Here is a 24,267-nt window from a genome sequence, read left to right as displayed (position 1 = left end):
AACATGAGTAAATCATTTGAAATTCAGCATGTGACTGGAATCATTCTTCCCAATGTTTTAAATTGTCGAAAATATTAATTTCTTGACAGGCTATTCTCATGGCTTCAACTATAAACTCCCTGTGAAGAACTCTAATCTTGAGACTGGGTATCTTTTCTAAGCCTCTAAATTAGGGATGTCCAGCTGTTGTTGATTTACACTTGTGTGAATTCCTATAATCTCAGTGGGATGCTTAGGCTCCAAAACAGCTCACTCTTCAACATCCCCATTTTCCAGTAACTCCACCACTTCCTCAGGCATTCAGGCTCAAAATCTTGCCAATGTCACCTTTAAGCCCCAGATCAAATCTAATTCAAAATGTCACCTTTCCTACAGCAGCACCTTCGAGCACATCCTCATTACTTCCTCATGGGGTTCCATCATACTCTCCTAAAAGGCCTTCCTTCTATAGTCCCATCTTTATGGAACCCACTAGTTAAGCTATTTCCAGTGCACTGCATCCCTTACACGCTGGCAGTGGCTCTGCAGTGTTCTTTCTGGCTTTCAGGGTTCCCCAGATACCCAGTACACTGCTGTGTATTTCCACACCAGCTGCCCATTCAAACAGGCAGTCTCTCCCACTGTCCTTGGGACAGATGGTCGTATTTTGCCTTGCATTATAACCTGAAATGATGACAGGATCGAATGCTTCAGGAGCTCAGAGGATGGGGACAAATAGCCTTCAACTAGTTGTGTTGTGTGGGCAGCTGGGAAACAAAGGGGTGAGTGATCTACATAAGGAAGGTATTTTATCTGCTATTTACCTTTTTCATGAGGTACAGTGGGGCAAACAGACTGTATGGGTTCTTCGTATTCTTTTGAACTAGTCCAAAAGCCATTCACCATTCATAAACTTAAGAATTACTTACGTCTTTGATAAAAGAGACTCAAATCCAGAACTGGAGTTGAAAGAAAAGACTTCAATGAAAGACTGTTTCATAAATTCTAAAAGTACAAATTCAGTCAGATTTAATTTACAAAATGGAACGTATCTTACATAAGTATCTTGTAAGATAGAAACGTTACACCTATCTGTGCACTACTCAGGATGCACAGACCTATAGTTCATCAAGGAGTCCATAGACAATTTTGCTAAGGAGTTGAGGAACAATTCAAAAATAGTTTCTTTGAGAATTAGGAGGCAGAAAATGCTTCAAGAGGTATGGTCCTCAAAACTTGTTCTGAAATGCTGTTTCACTTGTATCAATATCATGTTCCTGGGTGAAGGAAAAAGACAGAATTTTAGTATTGCAGTACAAAGCCTGAAATGTGAACCCTTTGGTGTTTTAACTTGGATTAGAGATTTCGAAGTATAATTAATTGGAACACACGGGTAATCTCTGGCTTTAAGGCTGAATCCAGCCCAAGGATCAAATACTCACTATTAAGACTTTGGACCTCTGCCCACCACCACCCATCATATTGTGTGGGAAGCAAAGTCAGTGGAAGGCACTGATACAAACAATACACCAGACTTCCTACCTTGGCCTTGGGGGCCTGTCCCTGCTTTGCCACCAGGGTAAAGACTGTTAGGAATCTACCCAAACCCCCATCCCACATTTCAGTGCTCAGCAGCTCTGTCAATACCTTGCCTCTGGGTTCCTTATCTCAGAGCACTGTAATTGTCCATATATTCCTGTCTCCCCCACGGCATGTGGCTAGAGAGACAGCAAGCATGTATTCATCCTGTTCACAGCTGTAACCAGGACACCTAGCACCATTCTTGGCACATACGAGGCACAGAGTGGGAGTATCCAGCACAGCCACAGCCTCCTGCCAGTAGACGCTCAAGCCCTAACTTGTCTTTCCACTTAGCATCTAAAACCTGAAGTGTGTATATAAAATAAATATTATATATATATAGTAAGGAAAAATGGACTCTCTTTATACTCTTTTATAGCCCTTCCCCCCACCATATCACTTACTGTATCAGGAAGTCTTTCCAAGTCCTTGAACATTCTTCTAAACATTTTTAATCTTATGGATGCACCCTAGGTACTTAACCAGTTCCCTACAGATCAAAATTTTTCTTCTTTTGAAACAGTGGTGCACTGAGCACCCTGGTTGAAAATCTGTACACATTCAGGTTTATATTACTGAGACAAATTCTTAGGATTAGAATTGCTGTGTCAGAAGTATACACATTTTTAAGGCTTTTGAATGATACTATAAAAAACATCTCCAGAAAAGTAGGACCAATTTAATCTCCCATCAGTAGTGTATGAATGCCCATTTACCAACAGTGATGGGCATTTAATTTTAGAAATTCTCTCAAGGGATAGCTAGAATGAAGGCCAGCCATGATTTTAAAGTTCTGGGTCTTGAGTCCAGAGAAAGATGGTTTCTAACATAAGGTGCTGACCTCATGTCCTGCTGGCCCTGTCTTTTGCTCAGTTCTGACACACTGGCATCACTGCTGTTGCTCAGACATGCCAGGCAAAGTCCAGCCTTAGGGACTCTGCACAGGTCTTTCCTCTGCTTGAGACACTCATTCCTCAGCTGTCTGCACGGCTAAATCCCTCAACACCTTCAGTCTGCTCCAGTATCAGCTTTGTAGTGAGGCATACCCTGACCACCCTATTTAATCTGGCCACCGTAAACACACTTGACCCCTCCTACACTGCTCTACTTCGTTTATACCATAGCACTTACCATCTCCTAGCACACTGTGTGGTTTACTTATATATTATGTTCACTGTATACTACCTCTTCCAGCCAGAATATAAGTTCCCTAAGTGCAGGGATTGTTGTCTGTTCTGTTCACCTACTAGATACTTCATAAATACTTGCAGAATGAATGAATGGCATAAAACTCAAGAAGTCCAGTGGTGGGTGATAGCACCACTCGAAGGGCTCCCACTTGGGTGGGTCTTCCAGTCTCTGTACCTGGTTCAATTTCTTGAACTCCACCACTTGGAAGAAGATGTGTTCAAGGATATGTTTAGCATCTTGTTGGTCCTTTGGTAGTTTATTGGTTACTCCAAGAATATCACCACACTTCCTGACATAGAATTCCAGGTCTTCTTCAGTACCTAAGCACAGTGGGGTAGTTAGCTTAACCCTTAACGTCTGCCCTTCCCCAAGTACAGACTCAACTGAGTTTAGTTAACCTCTGGCAAATGCCTACATCTCTCAAGATCACACACCTCTTCCTGAGCTAATGTGGCCACAGGACTTAAACAGTGGCAAACTGTAGAGACCTCTGGTGTGCTGCCTTTATAAATTAGGACAAAAATGTGACACTCCTAATTGGAATAAAGCTGGACTGGTTCTGGCTCTCCTATTCCCAAAGTGAGCATTCCTACATTACAAAGAACAGGAGCAACCAGTAGGAAATGAAATTACCATTCTTTGAATGCAGAAAGGACCATTATAAGAAGGGCATATGAGTACTTAAAAAAGCATATATTCTAGCAATATCACAGAAAAGGAAATTGAAGAGGAAAAATATCACCCATAAGTCCACCTACAACATATCTCCATATGGAGGATGGACAGCCATTACTGCCCTTTTTACACTATAGTGTAATTTTCCCCCCACTCTGATATGCATATTTAAAAGTTACCATAGAAATTCAGTTTATTTTTAAAATCAAATATTCAAACCATACAGCTGCAAAAACCTCTCACCCTCACTCTTTCCCCACTGATCCTGCCTAGGGTAATTACTGCCATGTATGTCTACATATTTACAGTATGTGAAAAAAATGGGATCAAACTATAAAAGTTCTGTAAGTTGCCTTCATCATTTAATGCTGTATCCCAGATATTCCATGTCAAAGCTTATATTCCACATCTTTCTTTTAACAGATGTATAATACTCTATTTAATTAAAAAAAAATGCCCCAACTTATGGACCATTAGACTATTGACAGTTTTTTGACTGTTCAGGACCTTATTTTTTTGTGTGTGCATTTCTATAGGATAAATGGATGTGTGAGGTCAAACCATCTGATCCTTCTTCACAGGTCTATTACTGTGTTAGACTAATCACTGTACCTTGCTAACTTTTGATTGCCCAGCACCTACCACAATGCCTGGTACAAAACAAAGATGCAGTAAAGGTGTTTTACACTAAACTGTTTTCATTTTTTCATACTCCTTTCTGGTCTTTGGACATGTACAGATATTCATGAAGTCGGGATCCCTACTGTATTGCAGTTTTCCATCTCGCTTTCTTCCTTTAGGATTCTCACTTAAATTTTATCAGTGTCACTCCCTGGCCTTTATAAACCTCTTTTCTTATGACACATATTGTCCCACTGAGTGAATGTGGCACAATTTACTGTCACTCTGCTGCTAGTGAACACTAAGGCTATTCAAGTTATATCTTATTTATTAAATAAATAATGTAATCATCTGCATATCTTCATTTATCTCCTTAGATGAGGTTCCCAGGGCCTCAAACTGGATGATGAATTGTATACTTCTGAGCATGCATGCAGGCCCATTTGCTGTGCTAGAAGGCAGTGCATGTCAGGAGGTGTACTGGGCCAAGAGGCAGAAGTACCACTCACCATGAAGCTGTGTGACCTGGGGCCTCATTTCCTCGCCCACATGTTAAGGTGGGCACACTTGACTAGGATCCCTTCCAATCTGAAGTCTATAGTTCTTCTGGCCCTGACTGAATCATCTCATTTTACTGCTCCTGTGACCACTGATCTAGATTTGCTAAGTGGCAGCCAGAATCAAAATTCATCCTATGATCACACTCAAGATTCAGAACCAAGGACCTATGGGGATTAAAGCTGAGACCTTATCTTTTGCTAAGTACCGTGTTCTAACTACTGACCGAACTGGCCTCGAGAGAAACAATCAACATCCTTTATGTGAAATAAACAAAAACTGTAATTTTATACTCCTGTTCATATTTTGTTCTCCCTAAACTCTAAACTTTGTCTCATGGAAAATCTCAGAAGTTCACAATTAAATGAAACTCATGAAAGAATGAACAAAAATTTAGCCAAACTTACACTTATTGGTAATCTGAGCAATCCGTGCCTTCTCAGAAGAGAATGTCTCATCTAAGTCAAACAGCTCCAGTGGAGGAGGTGATAATTCCCTGAAACTAGGAGGGAAAACCTAAAAGGAAATAAAGTCTTTCATGACAGGGCATATGCAAAGCCATAACTGACAGCGATGACGTGTAAGGGGAATGAGGTCGGCTCAGCCTTTCCCTAGGAGGAACCACCTAAATGCCCATTTCCCTCCTGTCCTCACCCATTAGACCACATCAAGCTCATTGTAAATAACCAAGCAGATCCAGCTCTTAAACACCACTCAGCTGACCAAGCTGACAAACCAGAGCCCATTAACTTGTAGAAGGACACAAAGTCTGGGGCTTGGTAGGCTTATTTGTATTGAATATTTGATTATACAACTTGTTTCTCATTTGATCATGACTACTTTAGGGATAAAAATGGGGAAGCAGACATAGATTAGGGTTGAAGGTGCTGAACTTGGAACCAGAATTTTCAGGTATGAATGAGTGGTGTGCTGATAAATGTTTCACTATCAGCTCTGAAAACCAAAGGCCTGATCTGCAGCATGTGTCATCTTCTGTGATATAAATACTTCTACCATGGCAAATTTTAAGCTACCAAGAAGCAGCAAACTGGTGAATAACATTACAGAGTATGGTTGGATAAGACAATTTTGAAATTAAGCAGAGCAAAGACTGGCTTGGAATGCTGAAAAATCACTTCCATTTACCTTACTATCCCTGAGCTGTTAGAAACATGCTATGAATCTGAGTGCCTGCTGCTTGGAAAGCTGTAGCACAAGGCTTTTCCTCCTTTTGCCTACGAGTTCTCATATATACCCTCCAACCCCACAAGATGGGAAATAGTTAAAAGTCCATGCCCCTGACATCTCAGCTGAGAACTACACCAAATGGAAGTCCCTATAGAATAGGGGTTTGGGCTCTGTACACCTTTAACACCAGAGAAATATGACTTCATGAGGAGTGTCCCACTGGCATATGGAAGGATCCACACGAGGGGTGGCTGGTGAGTTAAGGGCAAATGGGGTTCTGTGGCCAGGTTCCCCCAAGCACGCCTACTCACTGCTGGCTGAAGGGCTGGCAGGGGTGTCTCAAACTGAGGTTGGATGAGCTGGAGAGGTTCATGTTTCACATTTAGCTGTTCATGAGCCCTGTGTTAGTAAGACAAAAAAGCAGAGATCAAGATGAGACACTGACAAAGCACAGCTACCCAATCACACTGTGCTCTTCTCCATCAAATCAAGTGGTGCAGCACTTCTGCAGGAAAACACACAAAGTGAGTTGGTTTATATAATGTGACAATCATGAATCTCCTCTATTGTGTCACACAGTATGACTTTATTGAGAACTAAAAGAGAGAGTTCTTTCAAGTTGTATATCAAGCTTCTAAATTGGCTTTTTATTTTACCCAAGGGACACTGAATCTTGTAACTCACTATTTCCTTATTTATTTTCGTCATCAAGAGAGAAGTCAAATCTGAAGTCTGCTTCTGGCAGCTGAACAGATCTGTACCATATACACTTCTGTGTGCTCGTTCACTCAACAAGTAATTCCTGAGTACATACTATGTTACCTGGAGGACAGTGACAGCGAAACAGAGACCGAGGCAGGCCCCTGTGACTTAACATTCTCCCAGAGGACAGACACACCCAAGGTGTCAGGTATTAATGAGCATTAAGAAAAATCAGCAGAGGCATAGAGACAGGGAAGGGGCAGGGAGTATGGCTTCTCAGAGAAGCCCTGGGTATAGAGAGGGAGGAAGTAATAGAGACACTTCAGAAGTGTCCGAGGCAGAGGCGAGGGCCAGGAGCACAGCGTTAGGCATTTTTTCAGAGCAGGGCAGCTGGAGCGGCCGCAGCAGTGGGGCAGGGTAGGACTGTGTTCACAGAGCCGACTGCTGCTCTTACCCCTGCATTATTTTTTGCACGTGGCTTCCTCTGTGCCTCCATTCTCTCTAACATTCACTTTATCCTTATTTGTTGTACATAATTTTGTAAGCTAACTGAACTCCTCTGGGAATGAGGCCAATTAAAATATACTCACCAAATTTAGACTGCACACACATTTGTGGCCTTTCAAAATTAAGCTAAACAAGCAAATGCCAATGGGTGCAGACAGAGTTCATGCCGCTGCTATGTTCAAGTGATTTCAGAAAGTAGAGAGGCCTGACTGCAGAAAGGCGATTAGCTGAGCTTATTGCTGTCGCCTCGTTCACCATTCCCAGATGGGCAGGAATCTTTCCTACAGTGAACAGAACATTCCCATGGAGGCAGGAGAAATAACTCTCATCAAGCACCTACTGCATGCCACATATAGTGCCTGACCCTGTGCTATGCATGTAGATTTATTTAATCCTCAAAACAGTGGGTATAATCTCTTATGGAAGCAACAGTAAAGGTATCAAGATAATGTAGGTTCCCAAGGTCACATAGTTAAAAATCAACAAAAGCAAGGTTGGAACTCAGACCTTGCCAATCCCTGCCAACCAGAAGCCCCACAACTCAGTCCACCCAGAAGGCAGAAGGTCATTAGGGGAACAGATACTTCTCCAAAGAAGAAATTCAGATGGCCAACAGGCATATGAAAAGATGCTTCACATCACTAATCATCAGATAAATGCACACTAAAACCACAATGAGATATCACCTCACACCAGTTAGGATGGTCATGGCCACCACCCAAAAGACAAACAACAACAAATGTTGGCGAGGATGCAGAGAAAGGGGAACCCTCCTACACTGCTGGTGGGAATGTAAATTAGTTCAACCATTGTGGAAAGCAATATGGAGGTCCCTCAAAAAACTAAAAATAGAAATACCATTTGACCCAGGAATTCCATTCCTAGGAATTTACCCTAAGAATGCAGGAGCCCAGTTTGAAAAAGACATATGCACCCCTATGTTTATTGCAGCACTGTTTACAATAGCCAAGAAATGGAAGCAACCTAAGCGCCCATCAGTAGATGAATGGATAAAGAAGATGTGGTACATATACACAATGGAGTATTACTCAGCCATAAGAAGAAAACAAATCCTACCATTTGCAACAACATGGATGGAGCTAGAGGGTATTATGCTCAGTGAAATAAGCCAGGCCGAGAAAGACAAGTATCAAATGATTTCACTCATCTGTGGAGTATAAGAACAAAGAAAAACCTGAAGGAACAAAACAGCAGCAGACTCACAGAACCCAAGAATGGACTAACAGTTACCAAAGGGAAAGGGACTGGGGAGGATGGGTGGGAAGGGAGGGACAAGGGCGGGGAAAAAGAAAGGGGCCTTACGATTAGCATGTATAGTGTGGGGGGGGGGAACGGGGAGGGCTGTGCAACACAGAGAAGACAAGTAGTGATTTTACAATCTTACTACGATGATGGACAGTGACTGTGAAGGGGTATGTGGGGGGCACTTGGTGAAGGGGGGAGCCTAGTAAACATAATGTTCTTCATGTAATTGTAGATTAATGATACCAAAAAAAAAAAAAAATGGACTAACAGTTACCAAAGGGAAAGGGACTGGGGAGGATGTGTGGGAAGGGAGGGATAAGGGGGAAAAAGGGGCATTATGATTAGCACACATAATGTAGCGGAGGGAGGCACGGGAAGGCAGTATAACACAGAGAAGACAAGTAGTGATTCTATAGCATCTTACCACACTAATGGGGTAAGTGGTGGGGACTTGATAATGGGAAATCTAGTAACCACAATGTTGCTCATGTAATTGTATATTAATGATAACCAAAAAAAAAAAAAAAGTTCATTAGGGGAAGTTCAAAGCTAAAGGTCCCAGCACCTACACACAAAGAATCTTGCTGCCAAGTCTGGGCCTCCAGCACCCAGCCATGATTTTCTGTTCTCAGTCCTCAGATGGAGCTGACTGTGCTGAAGCCCTATTAATAATAAAATAAATTCCATTAAGTCTTTGTCCACTCAGCTCACCATCTGTCCAAATCTTCCTCCTACTAGTAGTCAACACTTGATGGCAGTGGAGGGATGGGTGGAGAAACTAATCTTTAAAACTAAGAAAACCTAATTCAGAAAGCTGATCTGTATGGGAAAGAGGTAGAATAAATGTCTACGCTAAATGCAAATCTGTGGAATGGGGCTGAGCTATATGTTTCCAGAATACTCTGGCCTGACCTCTGGCACTGTATTTTTACCACCACATGTCTCAATCCCCAATCCACCCATCCACGAACTCACACCCTTTGTCTCTACCTCACACCCTGCAGGCATCGATAAATACCATATGGACAAAGGAAGTACTTCAGAGCGACACCCTATAGGTGACATAAATATTTAAAGACTAACTGAATTTAATAAATAAAAAAAGAGAAATTGCTTTCAGAAGATGTTCCAGCAAATAAACTACTGCCCTTCGCTATCGAATAAAAGACAAACACAATTGAAAGAGCTGCCCAAGCCTCCAAAATATCCACTATTTGATTCCTACAACAGTAAACAGTTCCAATCAACCCCTCACTCAACCCCTAAGAGTGGTCCAAATGGCTGGTCTAAACCACATCAGGGCAGAAGCAGGCCAAACTGGCAGAAGCTAGCTGGACTCTAACTCGCTAGTGGAGAGATGGATGTACCTTTTGCTACTCTGAGAAAAACCCTGAACTGCAGAGGGAAGCCCAGCCCATCCCCAGACTGCACTGCTCCCCGTCATTTCCTCCTCCCTTGGCTGCCAGCGACTGCAGTCCCAGCCCCTCTGGCAGCTTTGCCCCCACCTGTCATAGGCACTCTTCTGCCTCTTAAGCACCGGCAGCTGTGAGGTCCTGTTTCAAGCCCACACCCCCTCTAGTGCTGTCCCTGGGTGTTCCAGCCCTTCCCACAGCTCCCTGACGGCCTCATCTACACCTCTTCATGTCTACATCAGTAGTACCACCTGCCCATCCTCACAGGGGAACCTCTCAGCCACATCAGATTGAGCACCAGGAATCAAACTCATTCTTCTTTCCCTTTGCTGCCTTCTTGGTGCCAGGCAACAGCATCACCAGGGGCCCAGATTCCCAAGGGGGAAATCAGTCTCTCAGACATTGCCATCACAGCCTTCCACGGCCTGTGTCTTAGGCTTCTTTCTTCCCAAACATCTCCTGAAACCACCACTACTACTATTAGTAGCTTTACCTTTCAACCCTCCTGATCTGCTTTAACAGCTCCCGATTTCTTCAATTCTATTTTCCATTTATTCCAATTAATAGTACAGACTGCTTCAAGAAGTGGTTTTCATTCATTTTGGAGAAAACGGATTCAATGGCATCCTTCCCCTACAGGTCTTTACTAGCATCCTATTCACAAACGTGACCCTTGCCCTGAGCCTCTGGCTGTGTGCCTTGACTTATTTCTGTAACCCTCAGGGCATGTTTCCTCAAGTGTCAGCACTAGAGAATGTAGAATGGTATATTGCAGGGAACTTCAGAGGTCTGATTTTTAAACTGTTACCAAGTTGGCCTTTAGAAGTCAAAGCTAAATGCAGTTAAAGGGCAGTTAGGAATAGACTTTCTTGCCTGGATACCCTGTACATGTGCTGTCCAGAGCTTTTTACATAGAAGCCACACCGCCATTGCTCTCTCCCCAAATCCCCACCCATCCCCTAACAACCTTCTCAGCCCTTAAAGTGCAGAACCCAGCTGAGGGCATGGCAGACACAAGGCCCCCAAGAAATGTTTGCTGAAACAGTTAATGCCTGGCTAAAAGGGCCCCCCTTTCATAAGGCCTTCTGTGCTCTAGGCAGAATCAAATTATTTTTCTTCATTGTGCCCATGACCTCCAGTTTTTTGTTTATTTGCTTTAAAACCACCTGTAATCTTCACATTGGGTACCTGTATCTGAACAGAATTTCTTTTTTAATTAAGGTATCATTCATGTACAATCTTATGAAGGTTTCACATGAGCAACATTCTGGATACTATTCACCCATATTATCAAGTCCCCCACACACCGCATTGCAGTCACTGTCCATCAGCATAGTAGATGCTATAGAGTCACTACTTGTCTTCTCTGTGCTACACTGCCTTCCTCCTGCCTCCCTACATTATGTGTGCTAATCATAATACCCCTTAATCACCTTCTCCCTCCCTTCCACCCCACCCTCCCCACCCCTTTCTCTTTGATAACCACTAGTCCCTTCTTGGAGTCTGAGAGTCTGTTGCTGTTTTGTTCCTTCAGTTTTTGCTTTATTATTGTACTCCACAGATGAGTGAAATCATTTGGTACTTGCCTTTTTCTGCCTGGCTTATTTTACTGAGCATAATACCCTCTAGCTCCATTCATGTTGTTGCAAATGGTATTTGTTTTCTTCCATTGTGTATATGTACCACATCATCTTTATCCATTCATCTCCTGGTGGACTTAGGTTGCTTCCATGTCTTGGCTATTGTAAATAGTGCTGCAATAAACATAGGGGGGCCTATGTCTTTTTGAATCAGGGATCTTGTTTTCTTCGGGTAAATTCCGAGGTGTGGAATTCCTGGGTCAAATGGTATTTCTATTTTTAGTTTTTTTGAGGAACCTCCATGTTGCTTTCCACAATGGTTGAACTAATTTACATTCCCACCAACAGTTTAGGAGAGTTTCCCTTTCTCCACATCCTCGGCAGCATTTGTTGTTCCTTGTTTTTTGCTTGTTGGTCATCCTAACTGGTGATAGGATATCTCATTGTGTGAGGTGATATCTTATTGTGGTTTTAATTTGCATTTCCCTGATGATTAGTGATGTGGAGCATCTTTCCGTTTGCCTGTTGGCCATCTGAATTTCTTCTTTAGAGAAGTGTCTGTTCAGATCCTCCGCCCATTTTTAAATCAGGTTATTTGCTTTTTGGGTATTGAGGCATGTGAGTTCTTTATATATTTTGGATGTTAACCCCTTGTCAGATATGTCATTTACAAATATATTCTCCCATACTGTAGGATGCCTTTTTGTTCTGCTGATGGTGTTCTTTGCTGTATGCAAGCTTTTTAGTTTGATGTAGTCCCATTTGTTCATTTTTGCTTTTGTTTTCCCTTGCCGGAGGACATGTGTTCAGGAAAAAGTTGCTCATGTTTAAATTAAACTCAGGAGATTTTTGCCTATGTTTTCTTCTAAGAGTTTTATGGTTTCATGACTTACATTCAGGTCTTTGATCCATTTCGAGTGTACTTTTGTGTATGGAATTAGACAGTACTCCAGTTTCATTCTCTTACATGTAGCTGTCCAGTTTTGCCAACACCAGTTGTTGAAGGTGCAGTCATTTCCCCATTTTATGTCCGTGGCTCCTTTGTCATGTATTAATTGGCATATATGTGTGGGTTTATGTCTGGACTCTCTATTTTATTCCTTTGATTTATAGGTCTGCTCTTGTGCCAGTACCAAATTATCTTGATTACTGTGGCTTTGTAGTAGAGCTTAAAGTTGAGGAGCGTAATGCTCCCTGCTTTATTCTTCCTTCTCAGGATTGCTTTGGCTATTTGGAGTCTTCTGTGGTTCCATATGAATTTTAGAACTATTTGTTCTAGTTCACTGAAGAATACTGTTGGTATTTTGATAGGAATTGCATTCAATCTGTAGATTGCTTTAGACCAGACGGCCATTTTCACAATATTAATTCTTCCTATCCACGAGCATGGGATATATTTCCATTTGTTGGTGTCTTCTTTAATTTCTCATGAGTGTCTTGCAGTTTTCAGGGTATAGGTCTTTCACCTCCTTGGTTAGGTTTATTCCTAAGAATTTTATTCTTTTAGATGCGATTATAAATGGAATTGTTTTCCTAATTTCTCTTTCTGCTAGTTCATCGTTAGTATATAGGAATGCAACAGATTTCTGTGTATTAATTTTGGATCCTGCAACTTTGCTGAATTCACTTACTAGTTCTAGTAGTTTTAGAGTGGATTCTTTAGGGTTTTTTACATACAATATTATGTCATCTGCAAACAGTGCCAGTTTAACTTCTTCCTGCCAATCTGGATGCCTTTTATTTCTTTGTGTTGTCTGATTGCCATGGCTAGGACCTCCAGTACTATGTTGAATAAAAGTGGGGAGAGTGGGCATCCTTGTTTTGTTCCTGATCTTAGAGGAAAAGCTTTCAGCTTTTTGCTGTTAAGTATGATGTTGGCTGTGGGTCTGTCATATACGGCCTTTATCATGTTGAGGTACTTGCCTTTGCCCATTTTGTTGAGAGTTTTTATCATGAATCAATGTTGAATTTTGTCAAATGCTTTTTCAGCATCAATGGAGATGATCATGTGATGTTTGTCCTTCTTTTTGTTGATGTAGTAGATGATGTTGATGAATTTTTAAAATTGTACCATCCTTGCATCCCTGGGATAAATCCCACTTGATTATGATATATGATCATTTTGATGTAATTTTGAATTTGGTTTGCTAATATTTTGTTGAGTATTTTTGCATCTATGTTCATCAGGGATATTGGTCTGCAATTTTCTTTTTTTGTGGTGTCTTTGCCTTGTTTTGGTATTAGAGTGATGCTAGCTTCACAGAATGAGTTTGGAAATATTCCCTCCTCTTCTAGTTTTTGGAAAACTTTAAGGAAGATGGGTATTAGGTCTTCGCTAAATGTCTGATAAAAATTCAGCAGTGAAGCCTTCTGGTCTGGGGGTTTTGTTCTTAGGTAATTTTTTGATTACCAATTCACTTTCATTGCTGGTAATTGGTCTGTTCAGATTTTCTGTTTCTTCCTTGGTCAGTCTTGGAAGGTTGAATTTTTCTAGAAAGTTGTCCATTTCTTCTAGGTTATCCAATTTGTTAGCATACAATTTTTCATAGTATTCTCTAATAATTCTTTGTATTTCTGTGGTATCTGTAGTGATTTTTCCTTTCTCATTTTTTATTCTGTTTATGTGTTATCTTTTCTTGTTTGCAATTTTATTTATTTCTTCTCTGATCTTTTTTATGTCCCTCTTTCTACTGACTTTGGGCCTCATTTGTTCTTCTTTTTCTAGTTATGTTAATTGTGAGTTTAGACTGTTCATTTGGGATTATTATTCTTTCTTGAGATAGGCCGGTATTGCTATGTACTTCCCTCTTAGAACTGCCTTCACTGCATCCCACAGAAGTTGGGGTGTTAAGCTATTGTTTTCATTTGTCCCCATATATTGGTTGATCTCTGTTTTAATTTGGTCATTGATCCATTGATTATTTAGGAGCATGGTGTTAAGCCTCCATATGTTTGTGGACTTTTTGTTTTCTTTGCACAGTTATTTCTAGTTTCATACCTTTGTGGTCTGAGAATTTGGTTGGTACAATTTCAATCTTCCTGAATTTACTGAGACTCCTTTTGTCCATAGCCTCCAGTTTTTTCTTTCAAATTATCATTAATATAATAACCTTGCATCACATGTTTTGTGTGTCTCCTCCATAAAGCCATAAACTTTAGGTAGTGTCTGGCACAGGAGGAGCTCTGTCAGTATTTATGAATTAAGAGTAAATATAGGGGTAGGAGGTTAGACTGTCATCTAGTTGTGCTCTCATGTGGCAGGCCAAAGATGCTAAAAAATGTGAGTCCCAGTCCCTGTCCCTGTCATTAGGGATAGAAAACAACAAGAAGCAGGCAACAAAAGCACTAAAACAGGGTAAAGCCCTCGCTTTAAATCCATTCCACTTTGGGAGAGCACCTTACCCTCTTTAAACCTCAGGTTCCTCAGCTGGGCACAAGGCAGGTAACTCAGAGGACTGCTGAAACTACAAAGTGAAATAATACTGTGAGGTGCCATAGGGTGACTAGCCACCTCAGTTTACTGAGGGATTCCTATAATGTGGAACCCTCTATAGTAAAACCAGGAAAATCTCAGGCAAACGAGGACAATTTGGTCACCCCAAACAGCTCATACAGAGGCCTAGAACACAAGAGGCAATAATAACTCCTGGCACTTTCTTCTGCATCAGCCCTCCCACCCCAATTCCCAGCTATCTTTGTCAATCTCATCACAGATCTGAGAACATGCCAATACTTTAACTCCCATCCCCAGGCTCGCATTTTCAAACCAAACACTCAAGAGTGGAGTGCAGTGCAGCTCAGGGAGCCACAGGTACTGACTTGATGACCTTGGGGAGGGAGGTGGTATCCAGCTGGTAAATGGAGAGGTCGAAGAGGGTGGTAAAGTCTCTTGGGTTCTCATCGCCCTCCTGAAGACACACTCGAAGCCGCTCTGATAGGGTGGCTGTGTCAGGAAGCATCATGTAGTCAGAAATCTGAAAGCCACAAGAGGGTTCCTTTCAGCACAGAAGGAATAATAATTTAATCTGTTTAGTCTCCAGTGTCTCAGGTCTAAATCTGTAATATTTATGCTCTGTTGACAAAAGATTTCACTGTTCATAATTACTGACAACGAAACCTTAAATCTACTTTATGTGGAAACAGAAACAAAAGTCACGTGGCTACACCCCAATGCTAGCTAAAGCCAACTCTCCAGTTACTCATGTCAGTAGTCCCTCATATGAACACAGCTGGGGAAACACACAACCATGCTGACTGGTCTCTGTTTAATTTCACGATAACTGTTCTTGAAAACTCAGCAATCGTTACATCTTCCTAGTTCATTCACTTCCCTATTTTCCCAGGCAATACTTCCTTTTGCCACTTCAACTATCTAAAGCAATTTTCCCTTTCTTCATTTTAGCTGATGACCATATTTTCTATTTTAGTGAAAAAACAGAAGCTATCATAAAGGAAAGTCCACAAGTTCCCACTGCAACATCTATCCACCCAGCCTCTGGGCCATACACTCTGCTTTTTCCTGTTACATATATGAACTGCCTGTGACCCCAGCAGACAACCCCTCTGCTTGGACTGCAGATCCCAGCCCTTCTCACCTAGCCCAGGTCATGCCTCCAACCTTGCTGAGCACCCTTAATGATAACACATGACATTTTTACTGGTAACAGTAGAAGACCAGGAAATCCTCTATGTCCATGAACACAAGACTGGTTAAATATACTACAGCACAAACAATGGAAAATAATCTTAAAAAAAAAAATGAAGAAAGCTCTTTATGTATAAATATGAAAATACCTCCAAGACATATTGTTAATTTAAAAAAGTAAAGTGCTGGACAGTATATACACAGTGTGTATAGTACTATTTATATAAAACAAAGGGGAAGGAGTGTACACACACACATTCACTTATATATGTATAAATCATCTCTGGAAGAACATACAAGAAACCATGAAGACTCTGTCACTGTGAAGGGAAACAAAGGGGCTGGGCAAATACAGAAGGAAGACTGTTCATTGTGTATGCTTCTGAGTTAAAAACTGTGAATGCATTACCTGTTCAAAAAGTAAATTTTAATTTAAACAAAATGCATACTGGCACCAAGAAGTTTATTTATTCCTGACTGCCCTTTGAATTGCATTTAAACTTCACTTCTAACAAATCCAACTTGGTAAGAGTTAAAAAATCAGCCCTTTGAAGCCCCCTGCAACATACAGTTCTACACTCTCCAGAGCCAGCCCTTGAGAAGACATGCCTAAGCATTACAGAAATAAGAAATCAACACATGGGCTCACTTTTTTCTCTATCCCAAGGGTCAAAAACTCCCCCAATACTCACTTTTTTTTTTAGACAAGAAACAAGGGAGAAGCATGAACAAACAATCCTCTTCCCTACAATATCTGGCTGTGTTAGAGGCTTCAGCCCTCAAGCAGGACTGCAGGAAGAAGGCACTAGCAGAGGCCTGGCTGTGCCAGGCCACACCCAGAACATGATGGAGACCAGTAATGGGCCCAGAAGTCCCAAGTGCCCCAGGACCACTTCTAATCTCTGCAAAGGCCTGCTACACATCCAGGAAAAGATGTCCAGATGGAAACAGATGAGTGCTCCCAAGAAAACTGGTCTTCATGACTTCCTAGCAGATTTTGAGGTTAAAACTTGTTATGTAAATTCCTTCAGCTCACTGATAAGCTACCATTTTATTAAATATCATTTGAAACTTGGCTATTGTCTGAAACATATTCTGCTGGAAGATTTGATCTGAAATCCCAGTTAGGAAGTTTGGATTCTCAGAATTTTTTACTTTGCAATGTTACCGGATCCAGCATTTTACTTTCCAGAGCCTTACAATACAAAGGGCATTTTTCACCAGGTCTCACATCTGGAAGATAGATGAAACTGCATGGTTTGATGAAAAGGCACAGGCTCCAGAATCAGTGTGACATGGGCATTAATAATGGCCTGGCCAGGTATTAATCTAAAGTGGGGACTTTGAAGAACTTACTGACTTTAGTTTCCTCAGCTGGAAAACAGAAATGACAGAAGCTCAGCAAGAGCAAGGTGGCCGCACAGAACAGGCAGATGTAGCAGCTCTCAGCACTGCCTCCTGTGACCCTTGACATGCTAAGGATTGGCAGCTGCTCAAAGTTGGGTCCTGTGAGATCTGAAAAGCAAATTCCTGGCTGTACCTCGATTCTTTTATTGCAGGGGGCTTACATCACTTTGCAGGAGGAATTTAAGGAAAATATTCATATGCTTAATGTTTCCACATAAAGAATATTTTAGACATGAGGCTCTCCTGTTTTCCTAACCCAAGTGAGTCCTTGGAAGGCCACGTCCTTAGCTGAAGTCGGAAGCAGGTCACAGGATGCGATTTCTGACTGCCTTCTGACCTGCCTCCTGCTACCCATAGACAGGAAATCATTCCTGACATTCCAGAGTTGAAGAAACACAGTAGCCACATTTACACAGTAGAAAATATATACTGTAATTGTGGCCCTGGCTCTGCAACTGCTTGCTATTTGAGCATCCTGAAATCTTGCAGAATTTCAGTTTCCTCATCTATAAAATGAAAGTAAGACCACCTACTCTCAGCACTATTGTTAAGGATTAAAGAAGATGATTTATGTGCAAGTATATGATATACAGTGCTTGATATATAATAAATACAAGAATTTAAAAAAGTCTCATATACCACTTTTTATATGTTTTGATTAAGTAAATTTATATCTCTTCACTTAGGCCTCACAATCATCCTGTGAGACAGAGGTCACAGGTGTTAGTGACCTCACTTCACCGATGAGAAAACCAGGGTGAAAAAAGGACCCTACTTAGGGCCCAAGGGCTAGTAGTGGAAGGAGACCCCGAATGCTGCTTATCAGTTCCTATGCCAATGCCCGGCTCACTAATCCTTCCTTGTCTGATAAATAGTATCATAATACTTTAGGACTGTTATTCCTAAAGGCAACAAAATATAGTTTAAAGCGTAAATTCTGATGATCTCTGTTTCTTAGTAAAAAATTTATTTTCATGCTTTCATATTTCTGAAAGAAGTATTTCTCTATAGATATTGACTTTGAAAGTTTAGGCCAGGGAGCATATGTTAAATTATAATTATTACATATACAGAAAGGCTCCCACCCCAATTAATTCTATGATTAACTATGTAATTTCTTGATTTATTATTTTTCACAACGTGGCTTTCATCTCTCTCAAAAGCATCGCTTCTTCCCATCTGTCTTAAAGAAATGTACATTTTCCTTTGGAACTGTTAGAAGTGATGCTGAGAAGCTGGGCCTAATTTTCATTTCAAAACTTTAATAATTCACAATCTCCTACCTCTGGATCCTCAGCATCAATCTGGTTTAGGTGGATATCTCCTGTTGTGAGCCATTGGAAAACAACATCCTAGATTTTAAAAAATAAACAGAATTAGACACTTGGTTATTTGAGAAAAGCGAGGACAGGACTACAGAATTAAGTCAATCAAGCAACAATGAAAAAGCAAAAGTTGCAATACGAGTGATTCAAAAATGGCTAGCCACCCTTCTCTTGGCGAAATCATGAACATTTCAAAGCTTCCCTTACCTTAATGTCACTTTCATTATTGGAAATCTACCACTTAGGGCACTCTGACCTCTAACCACAAGCCCACATTTGTTAAAATATGTTTACAAAATAGGGATTTTCCCAAAACAATCCCTGTTAACGCGTGGATCAGTCTTCACTTAAAAAGTAGACTAATACCTAGATCCCCCAGAATGTGTCTAAAGACATTGGAACTTCTGTGGATTCCACAGACACAAATCTTAATCTCTCAATACAACAGTTCTCAAGGCAGAAAGAATTTGTTTCACCAATGAAAAGTTCAGTGGGACGTCCTTCCTCTGGCATGTGACTCACCAGAATCAGCGCATCCAGCTTGGGCACACCTTGTCATCCGCACTGGACAGGGTTTCTTCACACCTTTCTGATGAGCAACTGCAATGCCTTTCTCACTCCCCACACCAATCAGTGAGCCGCCCTTTCATAAGCCCCTAAAACCACTCGGCCCCTCAGTCCCACCTTAACCACCTTCATTGTTCCTTCTTGCTGGCCGACTCTGCCGGCTCCTAACTGGCTCCAGGTTGCCTCCTCTCATATTTCACCTGACTGACTGACACAGGCAGCTTTCTGAAACACAGATCTGACTATGCCCAAGTGAGCTGGGCACTCTACAGGAGCTCCCCATGGCTTTCCACAGCAAGTTCAGGTTCCTGGCTTTTACATGTGAGGCCTTGGTGGTCTTGCTCCTCACCACTTACCCAGGTTTGGCGCCCACCCCAACTTGGCATGCTTAGAAACGCTCACCATATCCTTACAGACTTTATTTCTCTGTCTCTCATGCTCTCTCTCAATGTTCTACAAACTTTTTCAAAGCAGGGACTAAGCCTGACTCCACTTTGTATTCTTAGCGCCTGGCATATAATGGGCTCTCAACAGCTGGTTTTAAATGAATAGATGAACTTAGCAGTATTTTTTTTAAATGACATGAAAATCATACACATTACACATTAATGTGATGAAAGAGAAGAGCTTACCATGATTTTGCTGTTTTCTTCTTTATCCAAATATTGGTCACTGAACATGTGACATGAGCCAAGCACTGCCAGCTTCCCACCTTGATTCTGTCCACAACAAGGCAGTGTCAGACACTCAGACCCCAAAATGTACCACATGCTTCCTAGTCCCCAAACACTTATCATCAGAATCATGTGAAAAATTGTCTTATGTACTACAAAATACCATCATACACATCAGGATTTTAATGGTCTAGAAATATCAACTATAGTAACACTGATATTCCAAACTGTCTCTCATTTTAGATACTTGTAAATCTTCTATTTGAATTTAACAAAAGCAACATGACTTGGTTCACGGCATTTTCCCATTCTTAGTTAACTTATAAAGATCATAATCTCAAAGGAAAAAAAAAATCCAAAGGCAATCTGTTAAGATTTAAAGACAGTCTATGAGTACCAAACAGTGTTTAACTAAGATCCAAACAAAAAAATGCCACAAGCATGAAAAAGTCACAAAAGAAATGACTCATTAGTAAGAAAAATGTTAATATTAGTAATTTTAAAAATCAAAGTATTTTTGCCTAGCATATCAATAAATATGAAAAAAATTAATATGAAAAATGACTATGAACAAGGCTGGTCAAGTTTCACTGAAAAGTAAGTTCCTTCACATTTTCTTATTGAAGCTGTCAACATATGCAAAAAAAATTCTGAAATATATAAAAAACTCTATACACAATTTTATTCATGATCACAAAAAATTAGAAATAAATGCAAATCGTCAGCCACAGGAAAAAAATAATTAAGAATAATGGAACCTCTTCCAATTATTAAATTACATATTATAAAGGGTGTTCAGTGACATGGGAGAATGTTCTGTCATAACATTAGGTTAAAAAAAAGTATACTATAAATTGTACAGCTGTCTTAGTTTAAAGCCTGCGAGATGAATAAGCAAAAATGAGGCACAAGCAAAAAGTAGAAGATGATCAAAACAGCAGCCTAGCAAGTGAACATCATTTATCATGGTGAGCATTTCATAATGTATATAATTTATGAATCACTATGTTGTTAGTCTGAAACCAATATAACATTGTATAGAAACTTTATTTCAATAAAAAAAAAAGGCAGCCTAGGCTGCCTCCAAGTAGTGCAATGGAGGTCATTCTTTTTTTTCTTTCAACTCTGTATTTTTCAATTTTTCAACAATGAACATATATATTACTTGTGCAATGAGAAAACCAGTACAGTATTAAAACTACAAATGAAATTAGTTTTTTAGCAATACTACATACAGGGAGCAGGCACGTAAGTTATAATAACACTAGGAGAGTATCACACTTACACCAGAAATGTCCAGAATACAAATCCACAAATTCCATCAATAAAACAAAATTTGCAAAACAGATTTTAATTTGTGTCCAATAAAAGCAAATGTTTCATAGGAAAAATACTATTACTATACCATGACCATTGAAAATACATCAGTTACTGAGAACAGGAAGTGAATTTGGTGGAATTCTACAGAAAGAATGGGAAAGTGAGTGAACAGTGCTGCGATTTGAATCCACAACATAAGTAAATTGGGAAGAGTAAAGGACTTTGCCTTCTCACTACTGCTCCCAGTTAGTTGCTTTTCTTTTTTTTGGTATTTCCTTTTCCCTACCTCACTTACTTCAAATCAATTATGGATGTTCCTTTAATCCTTTTATTCTGTCCTAACAGAGACTCTACCATTATCTTCAGCTTCCTTTTCCAGCATTTGTCAATAAATGGCTACTCAAGAACTGGTTTGCTCCTTCAGTATTAAAGAGTCTGTCCCAGGAAACCAAAGACCCAGAAAGGTCATGATGAGCTCAGTGAAGGCAATGGTCCTGGGCAAGGAGACAGAACCCCCCAGTGCCAGCCTGGCCACAATTCATGGTTTCTAGGAGGACGGAGAGTGGCCCCTTCTCAGGGATCCCTGGTTCATCTCACAAACTGAACAGTGACAAGCAACAATCTCTCTGAAAGACTGTGTTCATAAGGCAGGACTGAAAGGCTGTTAGGAGAAGAAAATGGGTTTTAAATATCTAGGCAATGGGCAGACGATAATCTCCTAAATTCTAGATGAATCACCACACTTAGCATAGAATTCTGTACCCAACAGGTGCTCCATAAAAGTCCACTGATTAAGCCAGGTAAAATCTCTGTGCATGGTTACAAAAAATCAAATAATTATAGTTCTAGGACTATACTACCAGAGGCTCTTAAGATAGTCTCATTACTTTTGTGCCTATAAACTAACAATTTATGTAAACCAATTACTCCCACATTGAATCATTTAGTATTTTAGTTTTAAAACAGTATTTCCAGCTGTTTGAGAGAGAATACTAATATAGCTTCATGAATTTTGTCAAAATATCGTCTTTCAAACACAACATAGGCATTTATTTACTTCCTAATGAAATGACATCAGAGCTTATAATACTGAAGGTCCCACAAATAAAAGTAGGATTGCCAGGAATCAGTGACATCTAGGTCTCTGGAGAAAATCTGGGAGGTCAGCTGGTGAATTCTAAGCCTTGGTAGACAGAAGGTAAATTCAGCAAAACATGCATTAAAAGGCAGTGGATAAGCGGGGCTATAATGAGGAGGGCTGTGTCCTCTGGGACCAGCTGTTTCCACATTTTATGGGGTCTCCAAGATATGAACAGGACAACTAGTCTTTTGACATGTGTTCCTGGGATGAACGAAAACAGGAGCAGCACAATTCCATGCATTTCCGTGTGCAGCAGTTTGTTAACCTTTCCCTGAATGGATCCTCTTACATTAAGGGTGATAGCCCCTAGTCACGGACAGTTTAATACAGGTGGCCTCATGCTACAGTAGAGAAGCGTTGGACTTAGGTCTTGAGTCCAATTACTGGACAATCTACTGTTTGCCCATAAGCAAAATGTAGGTAATTCAAATAGTATCTCACAGGATTGTTGTGAAGACCAATGAGAAAATACATGAAACCCCTCTGGAAACAGTAAAGTAGTTTTTACTATTTCAACAATAAAAATAATAAATCCACTCATCTAAGAAAGTCTGTACCTTTGACTGATAAAAAGCCAGAATGGGTCTGTTGAGTGGGAAACAGACAGAGCCTGTGGACAGAACCGCCACTGCTGGTTTCATGACACTCAATGTGGCACCAAAAGGATAGACAAAGGTGAGAGCCCTGTAAGAAATTAAAGAAACATTCAGATGTTTTTAAAGAATGAATACAATTTTTGAAGATAATATCAGTGTTTCTAGAGCAATTTATTATCAAAGACAAACTTTCCTCTAAACTTTGGTTTACCTTTGGCTTAACAAAAACCGGTATAACTCTAGCTGCAAGTTTAATAAAGCACTATCAGAATATGTTTGTAAGTTAACAATCATCAATCATATGTCTAAATGATTGTAACTAGAAGTAAAGTAGCCCCTATGGAGGAGTAGGGAGAAGAGGGAGCCTGATCTAAGAACTTAACCAGAGCTATACATGAGCTTGCACTGTATGTCTTAGATCTAAACATTTTCTTCCTCCTTATGGATCTGACTGGTATTACCTCAAAAAATGAATGTCTGTCATTAGAAGGGTGTGTTACAAATCGGTGCTTACATGAACAGAGGCATATATTTACCCCACACTGGACAATTCTACACAGCCCTGCCTTAGAGTCCCTCCTCTACTCTCCACGGTCCTAACAAAGGCTTAGAGTATCTAGAGTGAAGCGGTCTGACTTGGGCAATACTGGAAAGGGTGTGGATTAGAGGTGGGTAAGGGCAGGGTACAGACCCTGGGGTGAGGCCAACCTCTGAGGGAGGGGCTAGGGTTTTACTGGAAGAAAACCGGAGCTCTGCAAAGGTGGTTGTTTGAAGGAAGTGCTCTCAGAATGCAGAGAAACAGTCATCTTAAAACCTAAGCATGAAGTTAGGAACTGGGGGTGATGGACAGCGGCAGTGCCCATGAAGGATTTAATTTTCCTTTTTCTTAAACCATGAGAAAATTATTTTTAGCTTAGGTTTAAAATGACTTACTTCCAGTGCCAGTTTTTCCCCATCCCTTTAGTAAAGTCTCATCTACCCCTATGACTTTTGTGTCTTATTGTGGATGAGAAGTGGTATGAGGCCCATGTTCTCCATTCTCCCCCTTCTGCCCCTACCCCAGCAGTAGCCCAGGAAGGGGGACTGCAGTCCATGAGCTCCAGACCAGGAGCAGAAATAATGAGCAGGCGTCGTGGAGGAAGAAAAGTAAGTGGGAGAAAGTTTTATGGATGTCAGTGCACATCCTTCCCCCACACTTCCCCCAGATGCGCTCCAGGAGATAATTCTTAAGAAGGAAGGGAAAACGGACACTTGAGTTACATGATGCAAATTGTCAGTCATTTTTCCACTCCTCTATTTCTTTTAATATTAGTGAGAAATCTACCAGACTGA

The 24,267-nt window shown here is 40.7% G+C and overlaps 1 protein-coding gene across 3 annotated transcripts in view; it reads right to left on the bottom strand.

Moving 5' to 3' along the window:
- Positions 1 to 939: 939 nt before the first annotated feature.
- The window catches only part of IFT52 (intraflagellar transport 52), a 34,363-nt gene continuing 11,035 nt past the window's right edge, over positions 940 to 24,267 (bottom strand). For 2 of the 3 annotated variants that reach the window (XM_036902226.2, XM_036902228.2), the window contains 8 exons: positions 22,897 to 23,023; positions 19,837 to 19,923; positions 18,596 to 18,664; positions 15,080 to 15,234; positions 6,105 to 6,192; positions 5,013 to 5,121; positions 2,926 to 3,071; positions 940 to 1,256 (listed from right to left, as the gene is read on the bottom strand). In XM_036902226.2, coding sequence (XP_036758121.2) covers positions 1,209 to 1,256; positions 2,926 to 3,071; positions 5,013 to 5,121; positions 6,105 to 6,192; positions 15,080 to 15,234; positions 18,596 to 18,664; positions 19,837 to 19,923; positions 22,897 to 23,023 — 829 coding nt within the window. In that variant the 3' untranslated portion in view covers positions 940 to 1,208. The remainder of the gene's footprint in view (positions 1,257 to 2,925; positions 3,072 to 5,012; positions 5,122 to 6,104; positions 6,193 to 15,079; positions 15,235 to 18,595; positions 18,665 to 19,836; positions 19,924 to 22,896; positions 23,024 to 24,267) is intronic. The other variant, XR_005028084.2, reaches the window with a different exon arrangement.

This window comes from Manis pentadactyla, chromosome 5 (assembly GCF_030020395.1).
Source record: "Manis pentadactyla isolate mManPen7 chromosome 5, mManPen7.hap1, whole genome shotgun sequence".
NCBI lineage: Eukaryota > Metazoa > Chordata > Mammalia > Pholidota > Manidae > Manis > Manis pentadactyla.
Note: the sequence above shows the minus strand (reverse complement) of the source record. Positions and strands in the feature narration are given on the sequence as shown.